We start from the raw sequence: 26,561 nt of genomic DNA, 5'->3' as shown, positions 1-26,561 counted from the left end.
GCAGTTCCCTTTTCCCAGATCTAAGCAAGCCGGGCGATCTCTCTCTCTCTCTGTGTGTGTGTTTGCAGCAATTAACAAGGTCCAGAAGAACAGGAGGTTTTCTCAAGGCGGAAATGCTTTTAGCTTTGGAATTTGCTGAGAAGGTAATTTGAGCCGGGCTTGTGGGTGCCGGAGAGCGGTTTGGAAGGAGGGGGGAAGTGTGTGTTTTTGGAGGCGATGGGGAAGATGGAGGTCAGAAAAAGACGGGAGCGTGTGAGTTTATGGAGAAGCGTTGTCCTCAAAGGAAGGAGACAAGCACTCAATCTTCCCTTTTCAAAAGAGGCGCCCCAAAGTTCTTCCACTCCATGGACCTGCCAAATCCCAGCCTTCAGGAGCAGCAGGGAAGCTAAATACTGAGCTTCCGATTGTGTCTGGCCGGCGTTTTCTTCCCCAGTGAATTAGTGGTGTGCCTTCTCTGGTCTGTCTCCAACTGCCCCAGTTTACTCATTGATTGGTCTTCGGGACGGTTTAATTTAGGCCAGCTCCACAACCTGTTGTGAGCGCAAAGGATCTGGGACGTGTGAAGTGTGCCTCTGGGCATGCACAAAGCGTGTTTTTCCGTTGCAACTGGGCCACCTCCACCCGTTGGATTTGGATCAGTCCCAGAACCTGTCGCATGCGCCAGCGCTTGGAACTGGAGCAAGTAAAGAGCGCCTCTGCGCATGCACAAAGTGTGTTTCTTTCAGGACCAAGTAACTGCTACCAGCTCCCACACATATAGAGGCTTTATCCTTCCAGGTGAGGGAAGATGGAAAAGCTAGAATCTGAGACTTCTCAGTTTAGTCCAGAAGTATCTGTCAGTGCTGCAAACCCATAACTCCTTTTATGTCTCCCTTTCACCAGTCCTTTGGCCGATTAACATTTGATGTCCTTTTAAACATGTTTGTGGTTGAGAGGTTATTGGTTTTGTTCCTGTTCTTCATCTTGTTTTTATTACGTATTTTATGTTCTCATTTGATGATTTTATGTTGCGAACCAACCTGTGATCTGGGGACAAAAGGCGGTATACAATTATTATTGTTATTATTATTAATTATGGCTTGTCTGTCTACATACCCCTCTGAGGCAACAAAAGGAACAAGCTCTTCCTGCTTGCCAAACCTTCCCCCTTGGTCCCCTGTGAGCAGTTTCTGCTCTCCCTAGGAGATTGTCCGCTTGCCACCTTGAATTTGCAGCCAGCCTTGACTCAGTTTTCCTGTGCCTAAAAATGGACGCGTCGCCTTCCTTCTGTTCCCGGAGGACATTTGCAATGCCCTGATTGCCCCATATTGGGGGGAAAAACATATTCCCCATCAGGAAAGGAAGGTCTCTGTAAACCCTAGCCGACGATGGGAGTTGAAGCCACGGAAACATTGTTCCCTAACAGGGTCTCCTGGCCAGCAGCCACGTTCTTCCCCCTTTCCCCCCTTTCTCACACCATTTCCTTTCCTCTTTCCCCTTCTCGCGCTCCATCTCCTGCTGCTTCCCCCAAAAGACGGTCGCCTGCCAACCTCTCAGTCAACCAACCTGCTTTCCCATCTGGCTCTGTTTAAGAGCTTAAGCGGAGCCCAGTGGGGGGTACGGATGGAAGATGTGGGGAAAGTTGGAAGCTCGGATCACGCGGCCCCAGTTAACCCTTTAGAGGAAGGAGCGCCTCCACCCCACCCCAGCCGGTTGTGCCGAGGGAGACTGCGCTGTGACCTTTCCTCCGCCATAAAAAAGGATCAATAATTTCCCGTTCACGAAGCACCCGCCAGTACGCTTGCCTACGCGCACAAAATGCTTTGCCTTGGGCAGGGAAGCGGAGGTCCAAAAGGACAGGCCTGGAAGGTAGTCCATTATAGTGGCCCCTTGGTTCTCAAACAACTTGGAAAACAAACACTGCGAACCCGGAAGTAAGTGTTCCGGTTTGTGAACTTTTGCCGGAAGCCAAAGGTGCTCCATTTTGAGAGTTATGCTTCTGATTTGAGTGTTATGATGAGGTCTGTCTTATTTTTGCTATTTATTTTGCCTTTTTGTGGCCCTTTTTAAAAAATATATTTTGTTGTTGTTGTTTAGTCGTTTAGTGGTGTCTGCCTCTTCGTGACCCCCTGGACCAGAGCACGCCAGCCACTCCTGTCTTCCACTGCCTCCCGCAGTTTGGTCAAACTCATGCTGGTAGCTTCGAGAACACTGTCCAGCCATCTCGTCCTCTGTCGTCCCCTTCTCCTTGTGCCCTCCATCTTTCCCAACATCAGCGTCTTTTCCAGGGAGTCTTCTCTTCTCCTGAGGTGGCCAAAGTCTTGGAGCCTCAGCTTCAGGATCTGTCCTTCCAGGGAGCACTCAGGGCTGATTTCCTTCAGAATGGAGAGGTTGGATCTTCTTGCAGTCCATGGGACTCTCAAGAGTCTCCTCAAGCCCACAGAGATCAATTCTTCGGCGATCAGCCTTTATATATATATATATATATATATATGCTTTCGTAGATTTTCACGGGTACAGGAATGCAGGTTTTGGTGTCTTGGGGTGTCTTCCCGTGTAAGAGTTGGGGTGTCTAGGCGACGTTTCGACGAGGTCTCACTCGTCATCTTCAGGCTGGTGCTTTCGGCTTCTTGTTACTAGAACAGAGCAGGATCTCAGTGTTTGAGTTCCTATAAATACTGTTGAGGGGGTGTGGTGTATAGCCTCCAACGTTCTGGGCAGAGAGGAAGTTCCTAGGTTAATGTGCCTTTTCTTCTTTTGTTCATTAATTACTTGAGGGATATCTTGAGTGATTACTTGAGTGATATTCTGAGTACCACTTAGGAGGGTCATTAGGTGTGGATTAGTTGCTAAAGCTTTCGTGTCTTGACCTCTTGACCTTGTAAAGAGTTTTTCTGAGAAGATGGCTGTACTGCACTTAGTTGTGCTCTGGCTTGGCTTCGTGTATAGGGGCGAGCTGTGGTTTTGTGCCCTGTGCCAGCCAGATCTGTGTAGGGATTGCAGGGGGGTGCAGCATCCGGAGGTGCCACTATGGTTTGGCTACTGGATGGTGTCTGTAATTTATCTGTGGAGAGGGTCTGGGTTTGGGTCTGGTGTGGTTGATTGGAGATGGCGTTCTGTGTGCCTCTGGTTCTGGTGTCGGTTTTTGTGGGGAGGGCTAATTTCCAGATGTCTGGCAGGCGGGACGTGTCGTCACGCTTGTTCATGTTGTGAGGGTGTTTCTCTATCTCGATGGCTTCCATGATTATTCTCTTGTGGTGATGTTCCATGTTAAAGAGCAATTTGGAATCTGCAAAATTAATTTCGTGTCCTGTTTCTTTCATGTGTTGGTAAAGAGAGGAAGTTTTTTCTTCTTTTTTGACGGCATTCTTGTGTTCTGCGATACGTGCATTTATTCGTCTGTTTGTTTGTCCAATGTACGTGGCTGGGCAGACTTTGCAGGGTATTTCATAGACCCCTTGGTTTTCTAACTGGATTTTATCTTTTGGGTTTCTGAGGATATTGGCTATTTTTTGGTTGGTGCAAAAGGCTGTTTTGATATTGTGTTTATGGAGGATTTTGCTAATTTTATCTGTAGTGCCCTTGATATAAGGAAGGAGGGCCATGCCATTGTTTTCAAACCCAGACCCTCTCCACAGATAAATTACAGACACCATCCAGTAGCCAAACCATAGTGGCACCTCCGGATGCTGCACCCCCCTGCAATCCCTACACAGATCTGGCTGGCACAGGGCACAAAACCACAGCTCGCCCCTATACACGAAGCCAAGCCAGAGCACAACTAAGTGCAGTACAGCCATCTTCTCAGAAAAACTCTTTACAAGGTCAAGAGGTCAAGACACGAAAGCTTTAGCAACTAATCCACACCTAATGACCCTCCTAAGTGGTACTCAGAATATCACTCAAGTAATCACTCAAGATATCCCTCAAGTAATTAATGAACAAAAGAAGAAAAGGCACATTAACCTAGGAACTTCCTCTCTGCCCAGAACGTTGGAGGCTATACACCACACCCCCTCAACAGTATTTATAGGAACTCAAACACTGAGATCCTGCTCTGTTCTAGTAACAAGAAGCCGAAAGCACCAGCCTGAAGATGACGAGTGAGACCTCGTCGAAACGTCGCCTAGACACCCCAACTCTTACACGGGAAGACACCCGAAGACACCAAAACCTACATTCCTGTACCCGTGAAAATCTACGAAAGCATATATATATATATATATATATATATCTTATTAATTTAAAATAAATACATTTATGAAAAACAGACGTACATACAAGTAAACAAACATACAATCAAACAAACAAATAACAGGAAAATCAAACAAACCACCACACTATAAAATATAAGAAGATTAATATAATTATCATCATATATACTGGTATTGTGGGACACAGGTGGCGCTGTGGGTTAAACCACAGAGCCTAGGACTTGCCGATCGGAAGGTCAGCTGTTCGAATCCCCGCAATGACGGGGTGAGCTCCCGTTGCTCGGTCCCTGCTCCTGCCAACCTAGCAGTTCGAAAGCACGTCAAAGTGCAAGTAGATAAATAGGTACCGCTCAGGCGGGAAGGTAAATGGCGTTTCCATGCACTGCTCTGGTTTGCCAGAAGCGGCTTAGTCATGCTGGCCACATGACCCGGAAGCTGTACGCCGGCTCCCTCGGCCAATAAAGCAAGATGAGCGCCGCAACCCCAGACTTGGCCAAGACTGGACCTAATGGTCAGGGGTCCCTTTACATTTACCTATACTGGTATTGAACACAATTATAAAATTTATAGAAAAGAAATTTAAAACTGACTTCCAATTAATCTCACTGTAATTTGTCTATCTATTACTTTATACCGCACAGTTACATATTTCTCTCTTTTTTTGGTGACTGTGTGGAACCCAGTTCGGCTACTGATTGATTGATTGATTGATTGATTGTGTGACTGCAGTACATTGTTTATCGTTTTCATTTTATGGATCCATGGTCTCGTTAGATAGCAAAATTCATGTTACATCGCTGTTTTAGGGGTTGCTTTCAAAAGTCTGGAACGGATTAATCCGTTTTGCCTTACTTTCTATGGGAAAGCCCACCTTGGTTTTGGAACGCTTTGGTTTGGAACGGACTTCCGGAACGGATTGAGTTTGAGATGGTGGACGTGCCCCAAGGTAAAAGACTTCTGGGAAAGGATTTATAATGAATTGAAAAAAGTGTTGGAAAACACATTTATTAAGAAACCAGAAGCCTTTTTACTTGGTATAGTAGGGGGTGAAATCCCCAAAAAGGATGTTACTTTTTTCCTGTCTGCCACAACAGCTTTGAGAATATTGCTAGCGAAGAATTGGAAAAAACAAGATTTACCAACTATAGAAGAATGGCAGATGAAGATGATGGACTATATGGAACTTGCCGAACTGACTGGGAGACTCCGAGACCAGAGAGAAGAGACAGTGGAAGAAGACTGGAAGAAGTTTAAGGAATATTTGAAAAAATATGTTAATATTTAAATCTTAGAATAGCTTTGGAAATGGATATAGGCTGCAGGGTTAGAAGATAGTGTATTTTAAAATAGTATTATTTGTAAGTGATAAAATGAGAAGTTATTTTAAGCGTGATTAAAAAAAAAAGATGGTTAGAAACTATGCTATATGTAAGCTGCTAAAGATGAAGTAAAATGAAGGTGGGGAAGCCCACCTAAGAATGTTTAGAAAAATAAGGATATGACAAGAATTTGTTTGTATTGTTTGCTTTTCTATTTGTGTTCTTTATTTGTGTTATAAAATGAATAAAAAATTTTGAAAAGGAAAAAAGAGTTTGAGAGCCAAGGTACCACTATATTGTCACAGCCCAGTATTGTTCGACGGGCAGGGCAGAAAGCGTCGTGAGAAGCCTTATTTATGCTTATTTATGTTTTCTCTGTCTTTGAGCAGTGAACTACTGGAAGACATGGAGCGAAACACCAGCGCTGAGGCTGTCGCAGAGTGCTTTGTTCAAAGGGTAAGGGTCTCGCTGCTTTCTGCTCACAACTTCTTCGCTCTGCGATTCCTTTGGAACGAACTGACCTCTTAACGGCGTCCCGACTGCCCTTAGCTGTGTTCGCAAAAGCGTCCAAGAAGCTTCGACCGGTCCAGAATGCCATAGCGAGACCAAGCCTTCCAAAAGGACTGGAACAAACGTATATTATATTTGAAAGGCAACTGTAAGCAATTTAACATCATTAGCACAGCTCTTTGAAGATCTGTAAGATGAAATTGCTACCTGTTGAGTAATAGAATATTTTAGGTAATGTTATAACAAGGATAGGAAACGAAGCAAAATGTGAAGATGTAAAGTTTAATTTTGTAAAGCGTCAGACGGGAGGCATGGAAGCCATTAGGCTCAGTCGAGCCAAAGAGATAAAATAAGAGGGTACGATGTTACGTAATGTGATTATACGTAAAACCAATAAAAAACATTTATATAAAAACCCGCAGAATGTCGTAGAATCGTAGAATTGTGGCGCTAGGAAGGACACCCAAAGGTCATCTAGATCAAACCACCCCTTGCAACGCTCCCTCATTGTGAGAAGTGAGGTTACAGGTAGTGGCGCCCACCCTGTGGAACACCCTCCCACCAGATGTCAATGAAATACAGTGGTGCCCCGCAAGACGAATGCCTCGCAAGACGAAAAACCTGCTAGACGAAAGGGTTTTCCGTTTTTCGATGCGCTTCGCAAGACGAATTTCCCTATGGGCTTGCTTCGCAAGACGAAAACGTGTTGCGAGTCTTGCGATTTTTTTCGCTTCCTCCCCTTTTTCTAAGCCGCTAAGCCGCTAATAGCCTTTTAGCCGCTATGCCGCTAAGCCTTTAATAGCCGCTAAACCGCTAATAGCGCTAATCCGCTAATAGGGTTGCTTCGCAAGACGAAAAAACCGCTAGACGAAGAGACTCGCGGAACGGATTATTTTCGTCTTGCAAGGCACCACTGTAAGCAGCTATCCTATCTTTAAAAGACATCTGAAGGCAGCCCTGTTTAGGGAAGTTTTTTAATATTTAATGCTGTACTGTTTTTAACATTTGATTGGGAGATGCCCAGAGTGGCTGGGAAAGCTCAGCCAGATGGGCGGGGTATAAAAAATAAATTGTTGTTGTTGTTGCTGTTGTTGTTGTTGTTGTTGTTGTTGTTGTTGCCGAGGTTGTAAATCCTAGCCAGGTTATTAATTGGGACTAACTATGGAGAGTAATCGGGATGCAGGTGGCGCTGTGGCTTAAACCACAGAGCCTAGGACTTGCCGATCAGAAGGTCGGCGGTTTGAATCCCTGCGACGGGGTGAGCTCCCGTTGCTCAGTCCTTGTTCCTGCCAACCTAGCACTTCAAAAGCACCTCAAAGTGCAAGTAGATAAATAGGTACCACTCCGGTGGGAAGGTAAACAGCGTTTCTGTGTGCTGCTCTGGTTTGCTAGAAGTGGCTTAGTCCTGCTGGCCACATGACCCGGAAGCTGTACGCCGGCTCCCTCAGCCAATAAAGCGAGATGAGCGCCGCAACCCCAGAGTCAGCCACAACTGGACCTAACGGTCAGGGGTCCCTTTACCCTTTACCTTTATGGAGAGTAATGGTTCCCCAATATTTCAAGATCCAGTTAGTTCCTGCAGACTAGTGCTGGTTTTAACCCATAAGGCCCTTAAATGCAACCTGGCCAGATGGGCAGGGTATAAATGATAAAATTCTAATTATTAATTAATATTATTAAATGCTCCAGAGCCAGGATAACTGAAGGACCAACTTCTGGCGAGGGCTGCTAACTTAAGACTGCTCCATATGATTGCTTTATTGAGCACGGATCCTGATTTGCTTGCACGGAGCTTACGCAGAGGGGCAATGTCTACTCTTTACCCTTTCTTCTCAATTTTCACCCAAGCGGCTGTACGTCTTCCCATCAGCCGATCATTATTCTATACCCTTTAGTTCAATTCCCTGTCACTTTCCTAACAGAAAAAATCCTGCTGTTGTTTTTGAAGTGGATTTAATGCCTGCGAGCACTTTAATCCACTGCGGACTGCCTCGCCAGAGTGGTGCATGCTCTGGTTATCTCCCGCTTGGACTACTGCAATGCACTCTACGTGGGGCTACCTTTGAGGATGACCCGGAAACTGCAACTAATCCAGAATGCGGCAGCTAGACTGGTGACTGGAAGCAGCCGCTGAGACCACATAATACCGGTCTTGAAAGACCTACATTGGCTCCCAGTACGTTTCTGAGCACAATTCAAAGTGTTGGTGCTGACCTTGAAAGCCCTAAACGGCCTCGGTCCTGTATACCTGAATACCTGTATACCCCCATCATTCTGTCCTAGACGGCCTCAAAGGTTCAGTAGACATGAAGGAGCGTCTCCACCCCCATCGTTCTGCCCGGACACTGAGGTCCAGCTCCAAGGGCCTTCTGGCGGTTCCCTCATTGCGAGAAGCCAAGTTACAGGGAACCAGGCAGAGGGCCTTCTTGGTGGTGGCGCCCACCCTGTGGAACGCCCTCCCATCAGATGTCAAAGAGAAAAATAACTACCAAACTTTTAGAAGACATCTGAAGGCAGCCCTGTTTAGGGAAGCTTTTAATGTTTGATGTATTACAGTATTTTAATATTTTTTGGGAAGCCGCCCAGAGTGGCTGGGGAAGCCCAACCAGATGGGCTGGGTATAAATAATATATTATTATTATTATTATTATTATTATTATTATTATTATTATTATTATTAGCACGGACCTAAATTTCTAGCATGCGATTCAGCCCCTCTCATGAAATAGCGAGAGTCTGGAGGTAATGTTAAATCAAACAGGGATTAGACAAAATGGAGGAGAAGGGGGGAGTCAAAGTGAGGGCTGTCAAGTAAAAAAAAACCTTTCTGGGGAGTCAACAAATTCACGGCGGTCAAGACTATAAATGGTTACTAGCCATGAAGTAACTTTATTGAGATCAATCTGCTTTCTCTGCTTCTTTATATATAGAAATATATTGATTGCACTGTTCTTCCTCTTGATTTTTTAAAATTATTAGTATTGATGGTCCAGCTGGTTTTGACTTCGGCTGGCATTTGACAGTGTCGCAATTGGATTTGTAAACTATTTTCTGGGCTTTGTAGTGGGGAGGTGGTGGGGGAACTTTTTAAAGTAAATAAAGAGTAGTGTTTTCCAGCCGAGAGCGGAGCATTCCAGCCCAGGACAGTCAGAAAGTTGCATCTCATATCCTCTGTGGTCTCACACCGTTATAAATGGCTGTTTGGTTTGGCCTTTGCTCTTTACCGTATTTTTCGCTCTATAGGACGCATTGGACCACAAGACGCACCTAGTTTTTAGAGGGGGAAATCAAGAAAAAAATAGTATTTCCCCCTCCCCCCAGCCCTAAAGAGCAAAGAAGCCAAGACAGGGAGCAGGATCCATCCCGCTCGCTGCCTTGGCTTCTTTAGCCGCGCTGGAGAGGTTTAGCTCCCGGCTGGAGAGGTTGCGCGGCTATGGCAGAAGCCAAGACAGCCAGCGGGATGGATCCTGCTCCCTGTCTTGGGTTCTTTAGCCTTGCGCAGCCTCTCCCGGCAATTCCCCCACCTCCCACAAAAGCCCACAGGAGCTGCACACCCTTTAAGGAGCGAGCGGCTCCTGCGGGCTTTTCTACGAGGAGGGAGAAGGGACTGACGCGGCCAGTCAGTCCCTTCTCCCTCCTGGAGAAAAGCCCGCAAGAGCCGCGCGAAGCTTGTGTGCGGCTCTTGGGGGCTTTTCCCGCCTGCCTCCCCCCTGCATTCGCTCCATAGGACGCACAGACTTTTCTCCTTAGTTTTTAAGAGGCTAAAAGTGCGTCCTATGGAGCGAAAAATACAGTAATTCAAGAGCATAGGAGCTGGCTTGTTGAAGCAATCGGAAGAGAACTCTCTCCCCTGCCCTCATCCTTCTCCCGAAGCTAAGATTTTGTTCAGGAAAAGGTTGCAGAGTGCATTGGAAAGAGGCAGAGAGTCCCTAAAGCCCAGTGTTAAGTAAGGTTATAGCGCCTCCTACTGGCTGTTGAAAACTAACAAGCCTTACGCACCTCAGTGCACACTAACGCGGTTCAATTAACTCTTGCAGAGTGAAGAGTTTGATATCTACACCTTGTACTGCATGAACTACCCCAAGTAAGTAAGCCTCTCTTTCTTGGCACATGTCTGGGCCTCGTAGCTCATTTCTGCTAAAATCCCCTGGTGGCCCCCGAACCTATCATTCTCAACCCCGACTTCGAGGCAAATCTTGCCCAGTTCACTCTCACTATGCTGAATTTTTTGCTTCTCATTCTCCCGCCAGTTTCCATTCCTTATTGACCAGCTTTTTTTCATTAGTATAGACCATATCTACGGGACTGCCTCTCCTGGTCTGCCCCGCAGAGGACCTTAAGGTCCATGACTAATCATAGTTTAGAGGTCCCAGGCCCTAAGGAAGTCAGACTATCCTCCACCAGGGCCAGGGCCTTCTCAGTGATGGCTCCGACCTGGTGGAATGCTCTGTCCCATGAGACTAGGGCCCTGCAGGATTTAACCTCCTTCCGTCGGGCCTGTAAGACAGAGCTATTACGCCTGGCCTCTAATTTGAATTCAGCCTGATCTTTTATTTCCCTTCTCTTCCCTCCCCCTCCCCTTTTATGAAGATCACCCGCTCTGAGACCACACTGCTAATTCTCTCCTGGCCTCCTCGCTGGCCCGAGTAGGACCCATTCCACCAGCTAGCCCTGGGGATTATCTAATGCTTATTTCCCCAAATTGATTTCTGAATTTTATTGTTATTCATGTTTTTTTACTGTATTTTATGCAGCTTTTATAATTGTTTTAAATTTGTTGTTAGCTGCCCTGAGCCCGGTTTTTGAACTGGGAAGGGCAGGGTATAAATAAAAAAAATATTTTTATTTTTATTATATTATTATAAGCTCTATAGGCAGGGACACGTGAATTTCTCCTATTCTCACAAATATCACCTTCCAACCTGCTCACGCTCAATGCACGCCACAACGGGCTGCAGCTCTGCGCCTTTGAAATGTCCAGGAGCAGTTTTTTCTTCCCTGCTGAGGACTAGAAAGTTTGGCGAAAGCTGTTGAAAGTCAAGATGACTTCCGCTCAGCAAAATCCTAGGTCGGCCCAAGGAAACAGCCTTCCTTTGACGCCCTCTTCCCTTTCCGCCAACTTCTCCCCTTCCTTCCCACCCCCTCAAAGTTGTTTGTTATTATTATTATTATTATTATTATTATTATTATTATTATTATTATTATTATTATTATTAAAAGACAACAATCACATGCCCCATCTCTCGCCTTCCCATAGCTCGGTCTCGGTGCTTCGGGAATGCATGGAGAACGACTCCCTGGCCAAGTTCTTCCGCGAGAGGCAAGCCACGCTGTCGCATTCGCTGCCCCTGGAGACGTATCTCTTGAAGCCCGTCCAACGGATCCTGAAATACCATTTGCTGCTGCAGGTCAGGATTGGGCCCTGGCGGGCTTATCGAGGGTCTGGGCAGAGTGGGAAAATGCAAGGGGGAGGAAGGCTGCGGAGGTTTGGAAGTGGCTCTTTGGAGCAACGTTCCCACCAGACATTTAAAGCACTAGGGTGCCATGGCTGCCCCACAAAGAATTCTGGGAGTTGCAGTTTGTTGAGGACGCTGAGCGCTGTTAAGAGATTCCCCCCCCCCCCGTTCCCCTCCCAGGCGAAGAGGGATCAACTCTGGGAATCGAAGCTCCTGGACTCTTGTACTGTGATCGCAGCTTTGCATAAGACAATACAGTGGTGCCTCGCAAGACGAAATTAATTCGTTCCGCAAGTTTTTTCTTCTTGCGAGTTTTTCGTCTTGCGAAGCACGGTTTCCCATAGGAATGCATTGAAACTCAATCAATGCGTTCCTATGGAGACCGTCCAGGGACAGAGGGGAAGCGCCCCTCTGTCCCCTCTTTTGAAGCAAGGGGCTGCGGGGAGAAGATCGCTTCTCCCCGTTGCTGCCCCTTGGTTCAAAAGGGGTCCGGGGAGAGAGGGGAAGGCGCCCGTGCCTTCCCCTCTGTCCCCGGAGCTTGCGGGGCTGGCAACGGGGAGAAGCGATCTTCTCCCCGCCGCCCCTTGCTTCAAAAGAGGTCCGGGGACAGCGGGGAAGACGAGCTGCGCTTCCCCGCTATCCCCGGAGCTTGCGGGGCAAGCTTCGTTTTGCGAAGCAAGCCCATAGGGAAATGCATCTTGCGAAGCGGCTAAGAAAACGAAAAACTCCTTCGTCTAGCGAGTTTTTCGTCTTCCGAGGCGTTCGTCTTGCGGGGCACCACTGTAAAACCTGTATTGGGCCAAGGGCCTGTTTAGTCCAGCCCCTGGTTGTTGCAGTGTCAATCAAATACCTTCATTGGCATCGCAGTATAAAACTGGAATATTTAAAAAGACAAGGGCAAAGCTGTCGAGGATTATAAAGACACACTATGGCTGTGTGCATTTGGATATTCTTCTACACCCTGTCTTTTTCCTGAAAGGATAGTTCATTGGGAACCCTTTTGAGTAAAATTGTGGCTAAAAAGGAAGCAGTAATATCTTTGTCGGGACGCGGGTGTGGGTTAAACCACAGAGCCTAGGACTTGCCGATCAGAAGGTCAGCGGTTTGAATCCCCGCAACGGGGTTAGCTCCCGTTGCTCGGTCCCTGCTCCTGCCAACCTAGCAGTTCGAAAGCACACTTGTGCAAGTAGATAAATAGGTACCACTCTGGCGGGAAGGTGAACGGCTTTTCCGTGCGCTGCTCTGGTTTGCCAGAAGCGGCTTAGTCCTGCTGGCCACATGACCCGGAAGCTGTACGCCGGCTCCCTCGGCCAATAAAGCGAGATGAGCACCGCAACCCCAGAGTCGGCCACGACTGGACCTAATGGTCAGGGGTCCCTTTACCTTCAATATCTCTGTCCCGATCTGCCAGGAGAAACCTTATTTGGCTTCTTCTCGGGGGTTGTGGGCCGGAGGTCCCACATTTTGCTCGGCATCAGTTGGTGAGGTCTGCTGTGTAAAGGGCAGTCTTGTCGCAGTGTCCAACAAAATGCCTGCGGAGAAACCTGCAAGCAGGATTCGAATACAAGAGCAACGCTGGCCCCTCCTGGGGCTTCCAGCAGCTGGCGTTTAGGCGCACTGTGGTCTCCGACCGTGGAGGCCGATCACAGCCGTTGTGGCTAGTTTCAGAGTCTTTTGCCTAGCGAGGAAGCCCCTCTGTCGTGGACCGGTTGTACTCTGCAAGGGAAGAAGGCTCAGAGGCCAGGGACAACGCGGAGTGGTCAGAGGGAGAAGGCTGGGGAGAGAAGGTGCCGGATGCTGAAGGGGCAACAGGACTTAGTGAGCAGGGAGAGTCTGTGTCAGAGAGGAGCAGAACTGGAAGCAGGAAAAGAGAAAAGCCAAGTGGCCGAAATGAAATCCCCTGCGTTGCAAAAACAGAAAACTCTGAGACTACGCCGGCGCTCCTCCTTTTGTTCTTCCCACTTCACACCTCTCCTGATCCTGGGAGACCAGGACGGAGGGGAGCTTTTTGCAGCAGGCTCCTTCACTGGCCTGACTCATTTCCGGCACTTTGAACAACCACAAGCAACATGCGGTTAATCATGATCTAACAAAAAATGTGTAACATCCTATTGCTTCACAGCTTTTTTGTTGTTGATCAGCTTTTTACACTGTTAAGGGATTGCTGATCTATTTCTATTTGAAGTACCTGTAGGGACAACTTATTTGCTGGCGAAGAATTGCCATTGAAACAGTTCGTTATCTGGAAAAACTATTCTACGTTCGGAGCACCTATCGCCAGACTTTCGCAGCATTTTGACTGTTGAAAGACAATTTGCCTTCTTTTCAGTTTTCTTTGATGCTGACACGCTTTCTAATTTTGTTCATGGAACATTGATTTGACTCTTATCATTTGTGACTTTATGCAAGGGTTACATACTTTCTGCTTATGAAGTGTGAAACAATATAATGTTATAATTTTTTTGCTAGATCGTTATTAGCCACGTGTTTCTTGTGGTTGTTCAAAGTGGCAGAAATGAGTCAGGCCAGTGAAGGAGCCTGCTGCAAAAAGCTCCCCTCCGCCCTGGTCTCCCAGGACCAGGAGAGGTGTGAAGTGAGAAGAACAAAAGGAGGAGCGTCGGCGTAGTCTCAGATTGCTTGGGAAACTCCCTGCAGAGGAAGGGACACAGCCGGCTGTGGTGAGGTGGGGACCTTCAGTCTCCGCAAGGCGTACTGAGAAGAGTCATTAGGCCCGGCACTCGGGTGCAGACCTTGTTTCTTCTAAGAAATGAGGTTCGTGCAATTTATTGGAAGAAGCGGACCATTTGGATCCCTTCCAGTCGGGATTCAGGCCTCATCATGGGACTGAAACTGCCTTGGTCGCGCTGGTTGATGATCTCCGGCAGGCTAGGGACAAAGGTGAGAGCTGCTTCCTAGTTCTGCTGGATCTCTCAGTGGCTTTTGACACCATCAACCATAACATCCTTCTGGACGGTCGTAATGAATGCGGCAGCTAGACTGGGGACTGGGAGCGGCCGCCGAGACCACATAACACCGGTCTTGAAAGACCTACACTGGCTCCCAGTGCGTTTCCGAGCACAATTCAAAGTGTTGGTGCTGACCTTGAAAGCCCTAAACGGCCTCGGGTCCTGTATACCTGCATACCCCCATCGTTCAGCCCGGACACTGAGGTCCAGTGCCAAGAGCCTTCTGGCGGTTCCCTCGCTGTGAGAAACCAAGTTACAGGGAACCAGGCAGAGGGCCTTCTCAGTAGTGGCACCCGCCCTGTGGAACGCCCTCCCACCAAATGTCAAAGAGAAAAATAACTACCAAACTTTTAGAAGACATCTAAAGGCAGCCCTGTTTAGGGAAGCTTTTAATGTTTGGCAGACTATTGTATTTTAATATTTTGTTGGAAGCCGCCCAGAGTGGCTGGGGAAACCCAGCCAGATGGGCGGGGTGTAAATAATAAATTATTATTATAAATTATTATTATTGCCGGCTCACTCCTGACCATCTCCATCAAGCAACGCAGACTTTGCCTTCCCTTTCCAGGAACTGGCAAAGCATTATGACAAGAGCAGTCCCGGCTACGACGCCGTGGAAGAGGCGAGCATCACCATGACGGCCGTGGCTTGGTACATCAATGACATGAAGCGCAAGCAGGAACATGCCACCCGGCTGCAGGTATTAAAAAGGGGGAAACTCAAGAGCTGATTGTGCCGAGGGCACACCAGAATTATTTGAGGTCCTCAAGAGGGGGACCGGCCAGATGTTTGCTTCTCTGGGTGCTATGACAGAGAAGATCTTTCAGCGGGTACTTGCCTCCGTTACAGCAACCTGAACATGTCGGAGGAAATAATCCATTATACATTGCTGAAAATGCATATGACACATCGCATTATAGGAAAGTTTTTAATGTTTGATGTTTTATTATGTTTTTATATACAGTCGTACCTCTGCTTACGTATCCCTCTGGACACGTAAACTGCGGGTTGCAAACGTGGCAAACCCGGAAGTGTATGCTTCAGGGTTTCGCCATGTGCGGTGCACAGAAGGGCGCCTCCAGTTAAAGTTTTCGGGATCAGCCGGGCCTCTGGAACGGATCCCGTTCATAACTGGAGGTACCAGTGTCTGCTGTAAGCCACCCAGAGTTGCTGGGGAAACCCAGCCAGTTGGGTATAAATTATAAAATTAATTAGAAGAAGAAGAGTTTGGATTTGATATCCCGCCTTTCACTGCCTTTAAGGAGTCTCAAAGCGGCTAACATTCTCCTTTCCCTTCCTCCCCCACAACAAACACTCTGTGAGGTGAGTGGGGCTGAGAGACTTCAGAGAAGTGTGACTAGCCCAAGGTCGCCCAGCAGCTGCAGGTGGAGGAGCGGAGACTCAAACCCGGTCCCCCAGATTACGAGACTACCGCTCTTAACCACTACACCACACTGGCTCTCAATTATTATTCTTAGAATAAGAATTATTCTTATTCTTATTCTTATTATCAAATCAGTCCAGTCCCCTTCCCCTTGGAGCTTATGAAACCCCCCAGACTATCTACCGATTCAGTATTTGTTTGCAGGAACTTTTGCACCACGATTAGACTTTGTCCCTCCCTTAATTGATCATTTGGTCTGATTCATTTGCACAGACAATGAGCAATCATCCTGATTTGCTTATGAGCTCTTGACGCATCTTGCCATTGAGCATTCATTGACACACACGCACACCCTACTTTGCAACGCATTTCCCTATTCCTTTTCTAATAATAATAATAATAATAATAATAATAATAATAATAATAATAATAATATTTTTATTTGTATGCCGCCCTCCCTGGCCAGAGCTGGGCTCAGAGCGGCTAACATCATATAAATAATACAATATGCATAAAAATAAGCAATCAATCGATTAAAATGTGCCCCAAAATTAATTCAGATAAATTAAAAATAAAGTTGAAACTGAACAAATGATAATCCTCAGGTTAAAATTGAAAGCAGTTAATACTTGCCAGGAGCAACTGTTTCCACTGATATTATAAGGACCTGTGTGCAGGCTAGAAGAAGAAGAAGAGGAGTTTGGATTTGATACCCCGCCTTTCACTCCCCTTCAGGAGTCTCAAAGCGGCTCACAATCTCCTTTCCCTTCCTCCCCCACAACAGCCACTCTGTGAGGTGAGTGGGGCTGAGAGACTTCAGAGAAGTGTGACTGGCCCAAGGTCACCCAGCAGCTGCATGTGGAGGAGCGGGGACGCGAACCCGGTTCCCCAGATTACGAGTCTACTGCTCTTAATCACTACACCACACTGGCCTCTTTAATGCTTGTTCTTATACAGAAATAAAAGAATCAGACTGAACCCCGACCAAAGGCCTGGTGGAACAGCTCCGTCTTGCAGGCCCTGTGGAAGGATGTCAAGTCCCGCAGAGCCCTGGTCTCTTGTGACAGAGCGTTCCACCAGCCCGGGGCCATGACTGAAAAGGCCCTGGCTCTGGTCGAGGCCAGTCTAATCTTCCTGGGGCCCAGAATCTTCAGGGTGTTATTATTTGCAGACCGTAAGGCATTGCTTTTTGAATGTGTGCTGGGGCACCAGAGCGTTATAAACCCGCTTTAATTTTGCAAGCCCAAAGTCCCAGAATTCACCTGAAACCCTCCTGCAAAATAGGGGCATCCAATGTCGCGCAGTACTGCATTCAACCAGTAGGCAAACTCAAAACCGCCTCGATTTCTAAACAGGCCATACTCTTAAGAGGTCCTGCTCTGAGGGCCTTCTGGCAGTTCCCTCGCTGCGAGAAGCCAAGTTACGGGGAACCAGGCAGAGGGCCTTCTCAGTGGTGGCGCCTGCCCTGTGGAACGCCCTCCCACCAGATGTCAAAGAGAACAACAACTACCAGACTTTTAGAAGACATCTGAAGGCAGCCCTGTTTAAGGAAGTGTTATGTACTGAAGTTCTCACCCTGGGCCAGCAGGGGGATACTGTAGATAGTTTTCACTCAGGTCCACATATGCAAATAAGGGATCGAAAGTGACGGTCAGTGATTGGATAGTTACAGAAAGTGGCTACTGTTGCGCTGTAGTGGAGCTCTATATAAGCAGGCTGGCTGAACCCTTCAGTTCTGTTCTGGCCTGTGAATAAACAAGAGCTGTTTGAAGAATCGCTGTGTCATCTGACATGTTCACCCACAACTTAACAGGAAGCTTTTTAATGTTTAATAGGTCACTGTATTTTAGTGTTCTGTTGGAAGCCGCCCAGAGTGGCTAGGGAAGCCCAGCCAGATGGGTGGGGTATAAATAATAAATTATTGTTATTATTATTAAGTTGCGGCTAGTAACTCTTTCCTCTTTGGGAGCTGAGCTCTGTCTCCTTGTTTTCCCTCCCTCCCCATGCCTCTGCCCTTTTCCTAGGAGATCCAGAGGCAGCTGCTTGGCTGGACAGGCCCAGAGTTGGGGGCTTTTGGGGAGCTGGTCCTGGAGGGGCAGTTCCGGGTGCCGCGGGCACGCAAGGAGAGGGTCTTCTTCCTCCTCAGCAAGGTGGTCCTGATCGCCAAGCGCCGTGGAGAAGCCTTCGTCTACAAGAGCCACATCTTTGTAAGAGGGGCTGGGGGAGGGTGTGGGGAGGAAGAATGAGGGGCCCAGATTTTGGGGGCATGTAGAGTCACAGAAGGGGGACGTGGGTGGCGCTGAGGGTTAAACCACAGAGCCTCTTGGGCTTGCCGATCGGAAGGTCGGCGGTTCGAATCCCACAACGGGGTGAGCTCCCATTGCTCAGTCCCTGCTCCTGCAAACCTAGCAGTTCGAAAGCACGTCAAAGGGCAAGTAGATAAGTAGGTACCGCTCTGGCGGGAAGGTAAATGGCATTTCCGTGTGCTGCTCTGGTTCGCCAGAAGCGGCTTAGTCCTGCTGGCCACATGACCCGGAAGCTGTACGCCGGCTTCCTCGGCCAATAAAGCGAGATGAGCGCCGCAACCCCAGAGTCGGCCACGACTGGACCTAATGGTCAGGGGTCCCTTTACCCTTTACCACTTTAAGCTACTGAAGGCCCTTTCTATGTCCAGTTGTCCTATGTCCCTGTTTTTTGTGTTGAATATACAGTTATACCTCAGGTTAAAAATGCTTTGGATTAAATCTTTTCAGGTTGCGTCCTGTGGTGACCCAGAAGTACCGGATAGGGTTACTTCTGGGTTTCACCGCTCACGCAGACGCTCAAAATGATGTCACATGCATATGCAGAAGCAGCGAATTGTGACCCGCACAGACACGGGTTGCGTTCTGCTCAGGTTGCAAACGGGGCTCCGGAACGGATCCCGTTCGTAACCAGAGGTACCACTGTATGCTAGATGGTAATTGATGGACCTAATCAGTATCTCAAGACATTTGCGTATGTTGCCCTGCAACCATTCCATGCAGAATGTGGGCACCCTATATATAGAAAGGAGCAAATTGGTGATATTTTAGGGAGCAGGCTAGCGGCTGGGGCCCATGACTTACATCATAGGAGCCTACACAACACAAAACACAGTTGCTGTAGGTAGGTTTTATTTTATTTGTTTTTATCTTATATTTTGGAAATGTACATCCAGGTTTTTTCCCTTTAATTTTTTTTGGGGGGCCCCAAGAGAGTGGGGCCCTGAGCTTGTTTAGCTTATACGCAAATCAGGCACTGTTTATACCCCTCCATGCTTCAGGCAGAGTCTCTGCCTGTTGATTCATTTTTAATCTCAGAGCTCAGTCCTGGAAGAGCATTTGTTCTGCTGTCTTCATTAGGAAGAACTTCCTGACAGTAAGAGCTGTTTGACAGTGGAATTTGCTGCCAAGGAGTGTGGTGGAGTCTCCTTCTTTGGAGGTCTTTGAGCAGAGGCTTGACAACCATATGTCAGGAGTGCTCTGATGGTGTTTCCTGCTTGGCAGGGGGTTGGACTCGATGGCCCTTGTGGTCTCTTCCAACTCTATGAGTCTATGATTGTATGATTCATGCCAAACGGTTGGACGAGATGTCGCCGTTTCCATTCCATTTTTCTTCTTTTCCTGCCTCTGACTCTACAGTGCTGCAACTTGGCCCTGCAGGAGAACACAAAGGACCCCATGAGCTTCAAAATCTCCGACCTCTCCATCCCCAAACAGCAACACATGGTACAGGTGAGCTCCAGGGAGAGGGTTCAAAGTCGAGCCGAGCTGGAAGGCAAAATGAAAGCACAAAAAATGCCCCCAAACATTGTGCAGGGCTTTGCGGATTTCAAAAGTGTGTTAGTGCCGCACACCAGGTGCATCTTTTTATACACCTGAGATACCCGGCTGTGTAAGATGCACCCAAAATATCAATAACAAAGAAACCAGAGACATATCTTCTTGGATTGATAGATGAAGAGATACCACGGGGGAAGAAAAGAATTTTTCTATATGCAAGTACAGTTGATAGAATAGTGACTGCCGCTAGGTGGAAGTCACAAACTATACGCACAAAGGAAGAAGGGATTTGTAAACTAAATGAAAATTTAATTTTGGCAAAGTTAACTGCTATAAATAAGAAATCAGTCGAATCAAAAAATTTAAAAAGGAGCGGAAATGTTTTGATGAGTATATGGCAAAATATTGCTCAGAAAAAGATAACACTAATATGCCTAGATTAAAATGTGAAGTACTGGGTGGAAGGAAAATTAGTAAGGAGGGAGAATAAGGATATCTAGATGACTCGTGAAGACTGTAGAACGCAAAGATTAGTGTAAATTGTGTAATGTGGAGGAAATCGAGTGGGGGCAGAGGGAGAGAATAATAATATGGTGGATTGAGGAAATATAAATGTAAATGAATGGGGAGGAAATGGTGTTGGCTTTGGTACATTTGTATTGTAATGTAATATGTGAAAACCAATACATAGATAGAGATAGATAGATACAGTGGTGCCTTGCAAGACGAAAAGAATCCGTTCTGTGATTCTCTTCGTCTAGCGGTTTTTTCGTCTTGCGAAGCAAGCCCATTGAAGGATTAGCGGATTAGCGCTATTAGCGGCTTTTAGAGGCTTTTAGCGGCTTATCTGCTGATCAGCTGATAAGCGGCTTAGCGGCTTAGAAAAGGGGGGGGGAGGAAAAAAAACCAGCAGGAACTCGCAAGACTGTCATCTTGCGAAGCAAGCCCATAGGAAATTCGTCTTGCGAAGCACCTCCAAAACGGAAAACTCTTTCGTCTAGCGAGTTTTCCGTCTTGCGAGGCATTCGTCTTGCGGGGTACCACTGTAGATAGATAGATGATAGATGATAGATAGATAGATAGATAGATAGATAGATAGATAGATAGATAAGAAAAGAATGGAAAGGAAAGGTAAATGTCCCAAATGCTGGCCTTTGCTACCGCAGGTGAGGAACCAGGAAGAAAAACGCCTGTGGATCCATTATCTGAAGCGGTTAATCGTGGAGAATCACCCAGCATCCATCCCTCAGAAGGTAACTGGGGTCCAGGAGTAGTGTTACCTGCTGGTGGGAGTTAATCTGGAATCCTGTTAGACCTTGTGGAGGTACCTGTATGGCTCAGGGAGAGAGAAAGAGAAGTTAGAGGTCCCTCCAGCCATCTGTTTCATTGTGCATTCACAATATTTATTTGTTTATAAAAATATTTACATGCCGCTGTATCATCAAAATATATCGCTCCCAGTCACCAGTCTAGCTGCCACATTCTGGATTAATTGTAGTTTCCGGGTCACCTTCAAAGGTAGCCCCACGTAGAGCGCATTGCAGTAGTCCAAGTGGGAGATAACCAGAGCATGCACCACTCTGGCAAGGCAGTCTGCGGGCAGGGAGGGTCTCATCCTGCGTTCCAGATGGAGCTGGGAGATAGCTGCCCTGGACACAGAATTAACCTGTGCCAAAATGACTCCAAAATGACTCCCAGGCTGCGCACCTGCTCCTTCAGGGGCACAGTTGCCCCATTCAGGACCAGGGAGTCCCCCACACCCACCCATATTCCTGCCCATATTAAAAGCTTCCCTAAACAGGGCTGCCTTCAGATGTCTTCTAAAAGTCAGATATTTCCTTGACAACTGATGGGAGGGTGTTCCACAGGGTGGGTGCCACCACCAAGAAGGCCCTCTGCCTGGTTCCCTGTAACTTGGCTTCTCGCAGGGAGGGAACTGCCAAAAGCCCCTCAAAGGAGGACCTCAGTGTCCAGCAGAACAATGGGGGTGGAGATGCTCCTTCAGGGATACTGGACCGAGGCCGTTTAGGGCTTTCAAGGTCAGCACCAATGCAGATCTCTCAGGACTGGTATTATGTGGTCTCGGCGGCTGCTCCCAGTCTAGCTGCCGCATTCTGGATTAGTTGTAGTTTCCAGGTCACCTTCAAAGGTAGCCCCACGTAGAGTACATTGCAGTAGTCCAAGCAGGAGATAACCAGAGCATGCACCACTCTGGAGAGACAGTCTGCGGGCAGGGAGGGTCTCATCCTGTGTACCAGATGGTAGACGGCTGGACGAACGGCATGGCTCAGAATAAGGCAGTGTCCTCTGCTTTGTGTCATCCCAGGAGTGGGTTGTTGGTGGATGGATTGCATTTCCATCCCACCTTTTTCTCCCTGGAGAGCTTCAGGTGGCGTGCACGGCTCTCTCTCCCCCTCCTCATTTCATCCCCACAACCACCCAGTGAGGTAGGTGAGGCTGAGAGGCAGCGACTGACCCAAGGTGTCACAGTCCTTTCTACGGGTGATTGAAGTCCTGGCTGAGGACGTCGGGACTGGGGGCAAGATGGGTGGGAGCAGGAATGAGAGTCCGGAAGCCAGGGGTCCGAGGGTCAGGAAGCAAGGAGTCACGAAGTCAAGGGTCCGAGGTTTGAGAAGCAAGGAGTCAGGAAGCCAAGGGTCCCAGGGTCGAGAAGCAGGGAGTCAGGGAGCCGAGGTCCGAGGATCAGGAAGCAAGAAGCCCAAGGCAGGAAGCGTGTTGCTGTTGCAAAGAGCCGAAGGGCAATGCTGACCTTACATCCCTTCCCGGCTCTTGCCACCAGGTGCAGTGAGTTAACAAGCGGCCTAACCTGTGCGGCCGCGCCTTGCCTCTCCAGAACAAACTTAGGAAGGCCCCAGTCCTGTGAAGCCCTTCTGGTCCCAGGGCCTGACTCCTGCACGCACTCCTGACACAAGGTCACCCCGTGAGCTTCATGGCCGAGTACGGGGATTTGAACCCTGGTCTCCTGGGTCCTCGTCCGACTTTCTGACCTCTACACCATGCTGTCTCTTGCACTTGACCGCATCTGATTCTTCCTTCTCTTTTGCTCTTTGTTGCAGGCTAAGCAAGTCCTGTTAGAGAACAGCTTCCAGGGTAAGTGCCTCAGTCTCTTTTCCCCCTCCTTCCCAAACTCTTGAGCAGGCATCCCCAAACTCCAGTCCTCCAGCTGTTTGGGGACTACAATTCCCATCATCCCGACCATGGGTCCTGTTAGCTAGGGATGATGGGAGTTGTAGTCCCAAAACAGCTGGAGGGCCGAGTTTGGGGATGCCTGCTCTTGAGGTTTCTCATTTCCATAGGATTTTAGCTCTGGACTCTTCTGCATAAACCCAAGACACCTGTCTCCTTGTTGTGTAACAATATTTACAGAGTGGTACCTTGGTTCTCAAACTTAATCCGTTCCGCAAGTCCGTTCCAAAACAAAAGCGTTCCAAAACCAAGGCGTGCTTTCCCAAAGAAAGTAATGCAAAACGGTTTAATCCGTTCCAGACTTTTAAAAACAACCCCTAAAACAGCCATTTAACATGAATTTTACTATCTAACGAGACCAGTGACCCATAAAATGAAAGCAATAATCAGTGTACTGTACTATAAAATAAATAAGACAGTACTGTAGATAATAAAAATAAAAATAATTATTTTTTCTTACCTGCACTGATGATAGTCATTGTTTAGATGGATATTTTTCTTAATCATTTCCGCAGTCACACAATCAATCAATCAATCAATCAGTAGCTGAACTGGGTTCCACACAGCCACAAAAACAAACAAACCGAAAAGGCCTCAAAGACAAAACCTCAAAATAAATAGCAAAAACAAAAGCGCCAAACTTAATCCATTCTGGAAGTCCGTTTGACTTCTGAAATGTTTGGAAACCAAGGCGCGGCTTCTGATTGTTGCAGGCGCCCCGGAAACAATAGCTGAAAAACATTCAAAAACCGGAACACTTCTGGGTTTTCGGCATTTGAGAACCAAGGTATTTGCATTCTTTATTTTCATTTGCTGCAGGCTCCCCAGAGGTCTTCTCCAGCCCAGGGGCTCCCAAGAAGACCTTACCTTCGACGCGGGTTGATGAGTCCGTGGCGTGCAGCCGAAACCGGCGGCAATCGGGTGAGGAAGTCATGAAATCACAGAATTGTCGAGTCGGAAGATACCCAGGGGTCATCTAGTCCAGCCCCCTTCGATGCAGATGAAGGAGGGATGAGAAGGGATTGTGCAGTTCACATTTAAGGGGAGAACTTAAATGATGATCTCTCCCAGCAGCTTCATATAGATATTGAAAAGCGTGGGGGCGAGGACAGAAGCCGGAGGCACCCCACAGGTGAGAGCCCAGGGGTCTGAACACTCATCCCCCACCGCCACTTTCTGGACACGGCCCAGGAGGAAGGAGCGGAACCACTGTATGACAGTGCCCCCAGCTCCCAGCCCCTCTAGACGCTCCAGAAGGATGTTATTGCATCATAATGTCTCTTGGTGTGTCGTGCAAACCTGCTCGTCTGAAAAAGGGGGGATGAGTTTATGTGGCCTAACGGGTAATGGCCTCCCCTCCAAAAAACTAGGGAACCACTGATTTAGTTGTTGTTTAGTCGTTTAGTTGTGTCCGCCTCTTCCTGACCCCCTGGACCAGAGCACGCCAGGCCCTCCTGTCTTCCACTGCCTCCCGCAGTTGGGTCAAATTCATGCTGGTAGCTTGGAGAACACTGTCCCACCATCTCGTCCTCTGTCGTCCCCTTCTCCTTGCGCCCTCCATCTTTCCCAACACCAGGGTCTTTTCCAGGGAGTCTTCTCTTCTCATGAGGTGGTCAGAGTCTTGGAGCCCCAGCTTCAGGATCTGGCCTTCCAGTGAGCACTCAGGGCTGATTTCCTTCAGAATGGAGAGGTTGGATCTTCTTGCAGTCCATGGGACTCTCAAGAGTCTCCTCCAGCACCAGAATTCAAAAGCATCCATTCTTCGGCGATCAGCCTTCTTTATCACTGCCGTGCCGTGGCGAAGGGGCTTGAATAACTCAGAGAAGCTATGAGCTCTGCCGTGCAGGGCCACCCAAGACGGACAGGTCATAGTGGAGAGTTTGGACCAAACGTGATCCACCTGGAGCCGGAACCGGCAAGCCACTCCAGTATCCCTGCCAAGAAAACTCCATGGACAAATACTGATTTAGTAGACAGAGTTAAAGAGCAGCATCCGAGCCACGTGCCTTTGCTACGGAGACCAGGCAAGCTTCAGTAGGCGAGTGAATTCTGGACATGACGAAACTTTCATTTCCTTTTTCCCCAGACCCACCGGAGTTCATGTATAGCCCCGAACGAGCGCGGCGGAGCTGCCCCATCTTGCAGCTGGAGAAGAGTGGTTCTTACCGCCGCGGCCGCAGGCAGTCTGGTGAGGAAAACTACACAGGTCTCTCTCTTTCCGGGGAATTTCCCGTTTCTGTGCAAGCTGGGATGGAGGTTTTGCAAAAGGCGCCCTGCATTCTCCAGAGCGGCACTAGGGGGCAGTGCGCTGCAAGAAAAGCTGTGCTCTTAACAAGCTGCGCAAAGCAATAAATCTTGCCGCAGGTTTGGAAAGCTAAGCAGGGTCCGGTCTGGTTTCAGATTGGATGGGGAACCGTGTGTTTCGATCCCTGCATGGCAGGGGGTTGGACTAGATGACCCTCAGGCAGGGTGGATAAAAATCAATTTAAAAAATAATAATTAAAATGGATTTTTTTTATTTAAATTGGATTTTTTTAAATTTCCATCAGATTTTTAAAATACAATGCATTCGGAGTAAAAATCTTTCTAAAGATAGCTTTCTATTTAAATTGCATTATAGTCCAAAGGCTATTCATCAGGAAATCAGGATTTGTTTTAAGTTTTTCATGTGTGCTAAAACTCCGCCTGTTTTTTAAAAACAAACAAACAAACATTTAACCACATCAGTAAACAAATATGGATACATATGCTATTGCTTCCAATAAAGCACAGCAGAAAAGTTAACTTATTAAACCTCACCATAATTCCATAATGATCTGTCTATGAATTTCTAATGGTATAACCAAATTGGTAATTTTTGATATAACTGTAAAAACTACTCTGAAAATTTATGATTCCAAAAATGAAACCACCCTCTGGTTGGAAATACTAAGATTAAACCAGCAAGAATGAGTTTTCTGTTAAAAAAAAATTAAATCAAGTCTTACTAATGGTTTAAATCGATTTGATTTAAATCAAATCCCCGCTTCCCTCAGGGTCCCTTCCAACTCTAGGATTCTGTGATTTCCGTTTCTATAAGACCAAACTCTCTCACATTATGGAGGGTACTGATCTTTAACTGGTGGGTCTGGGCTTTAGCTACTGGGAGCACCACCACCGGGCATATTAACTAGGAAACTTTGGGGTTTTTTTCCCTTTTTTGGTTAGAACAGACTAGCACGACTGCTCCTCTGGAACTGATCCTGCCCATTTTCCATTTTAAAGGAAATCCAGCTGTTGTGCCACTGACTCTGATGGTTCCTTCTCTTTTTTTCTTCCTCCTCCCTCCTCCTCTTCCTTTCCTCTGTTCGCTGCTGCGGACGTTCTCAGACGTGGCCAAGATCAAGGTAGGTAGTTCTGCCTCCTCGCTCTGCATCTCTGTCGTGCTCAAATTCGGGTTTCCCCAAAGAGGCGTCTGGTTGGCCGCTGCGAGAACCGGGCACTGGACTAGATGGGACGCTGGCCTGACTCCTTACATTCCCAAAATGTGAAATTTGCGTGTGCTTGCATCCTTCCTCCCGTCCGTCTTGTCAAAATGGGCAACCTCTTTGGGGCAGGGACCACTCTGTTTTTGCTGCCGTTACGCCTCGCGTTGCAGTACAGCGACTCTGCTGCTTAATAATAATATTAATAATAAATTTTATTTATACCCCGCCCTCCCCAGCCAGAGCCGAGCTCAGGGTG

General features: G+C 47.6%; 1 protein-coding gene and 1 long non-coding RNA gene across 6 annotated transcripts in view; both read left to right on the top strand.

Moving 5' to 3' along the window:
* Positions 1-26,561, top strand: part of LOC308590684 — a 90,495-nt gene that overhangs the window by 47,986 nt on the left and 15,948 nt on the right. The window lies entirely within an intron of this gene.
* PLEKHG2 (pleckstrin homology and RhoGEF domain containing G2) overlaps positions 1-26,561 on the top strand; it is a 75,633-nt gene that overhangs the window by 37,310 nt on the left and 11,762 nt on the right. For all 5 annotated transcript variants that reach the window (XR_014009738.1, XM_081200140.1, XM_081200141.1 and 2 more), the window contains exons 5-15: positions 5,902-5,968; positions 10,060-10,106; positions 11,280-11,430; positions 15,013-15,144; positions 17,853-18,035; positions 19,491-19,583; positions 20,798-20,884; positions 22,709-22,742; positions 23,658-23,759; positions 24,925-25,026; positions 26,208-26,224. Coding sequence is in view for 4 of the 5 variants with exons in the window: in XM_081200140.1 (XP_081056266.1) it covers positions 5,902-5,968; positions 10,060-10,106; positions 11,280-11,430; positions 15,013-15,144; positions 17,853-18,035; positions 19,491-19,583; positions 20,798-20,884; positions 22,709-22,742; positions 23,658-23,759; positions 24,925-25,026; positions 26,208-26,224 (1,015 nt within the window). In the remaining variant the exon portion in view is untranslated. The remainder of the gene's footprint in view (positions 1-5,901; positions 5,969-10,059; positions 10,107-11,279; positions 11,431-15,012; positions 15,145-17,852; positions 18,036-19,490; positions 19,584-20,797; positions 20,885-22,708; positions 22,743-23,657; positions 23,760-24,924; positions 25,027-26,207; positions 26,225-26,561) is intronic.

Source organism: Podarcis bocagei (assembly GCF_964188305.1).
Source record: "Podarcis bocagei genome assembly, chromosome: 7".
NCBI classification, from domain to species: Eukaryota; Metazoa; Chordata; class Lepidosauria; order Squamata; family Lacertidae; genus Podarcis; species Podarcis bocagei.
The sequence above is the reverse complement of the archived record's forward strand: the minus strand, read 5'-3'. Positions and strand labels throughout refer to the sequence as shown.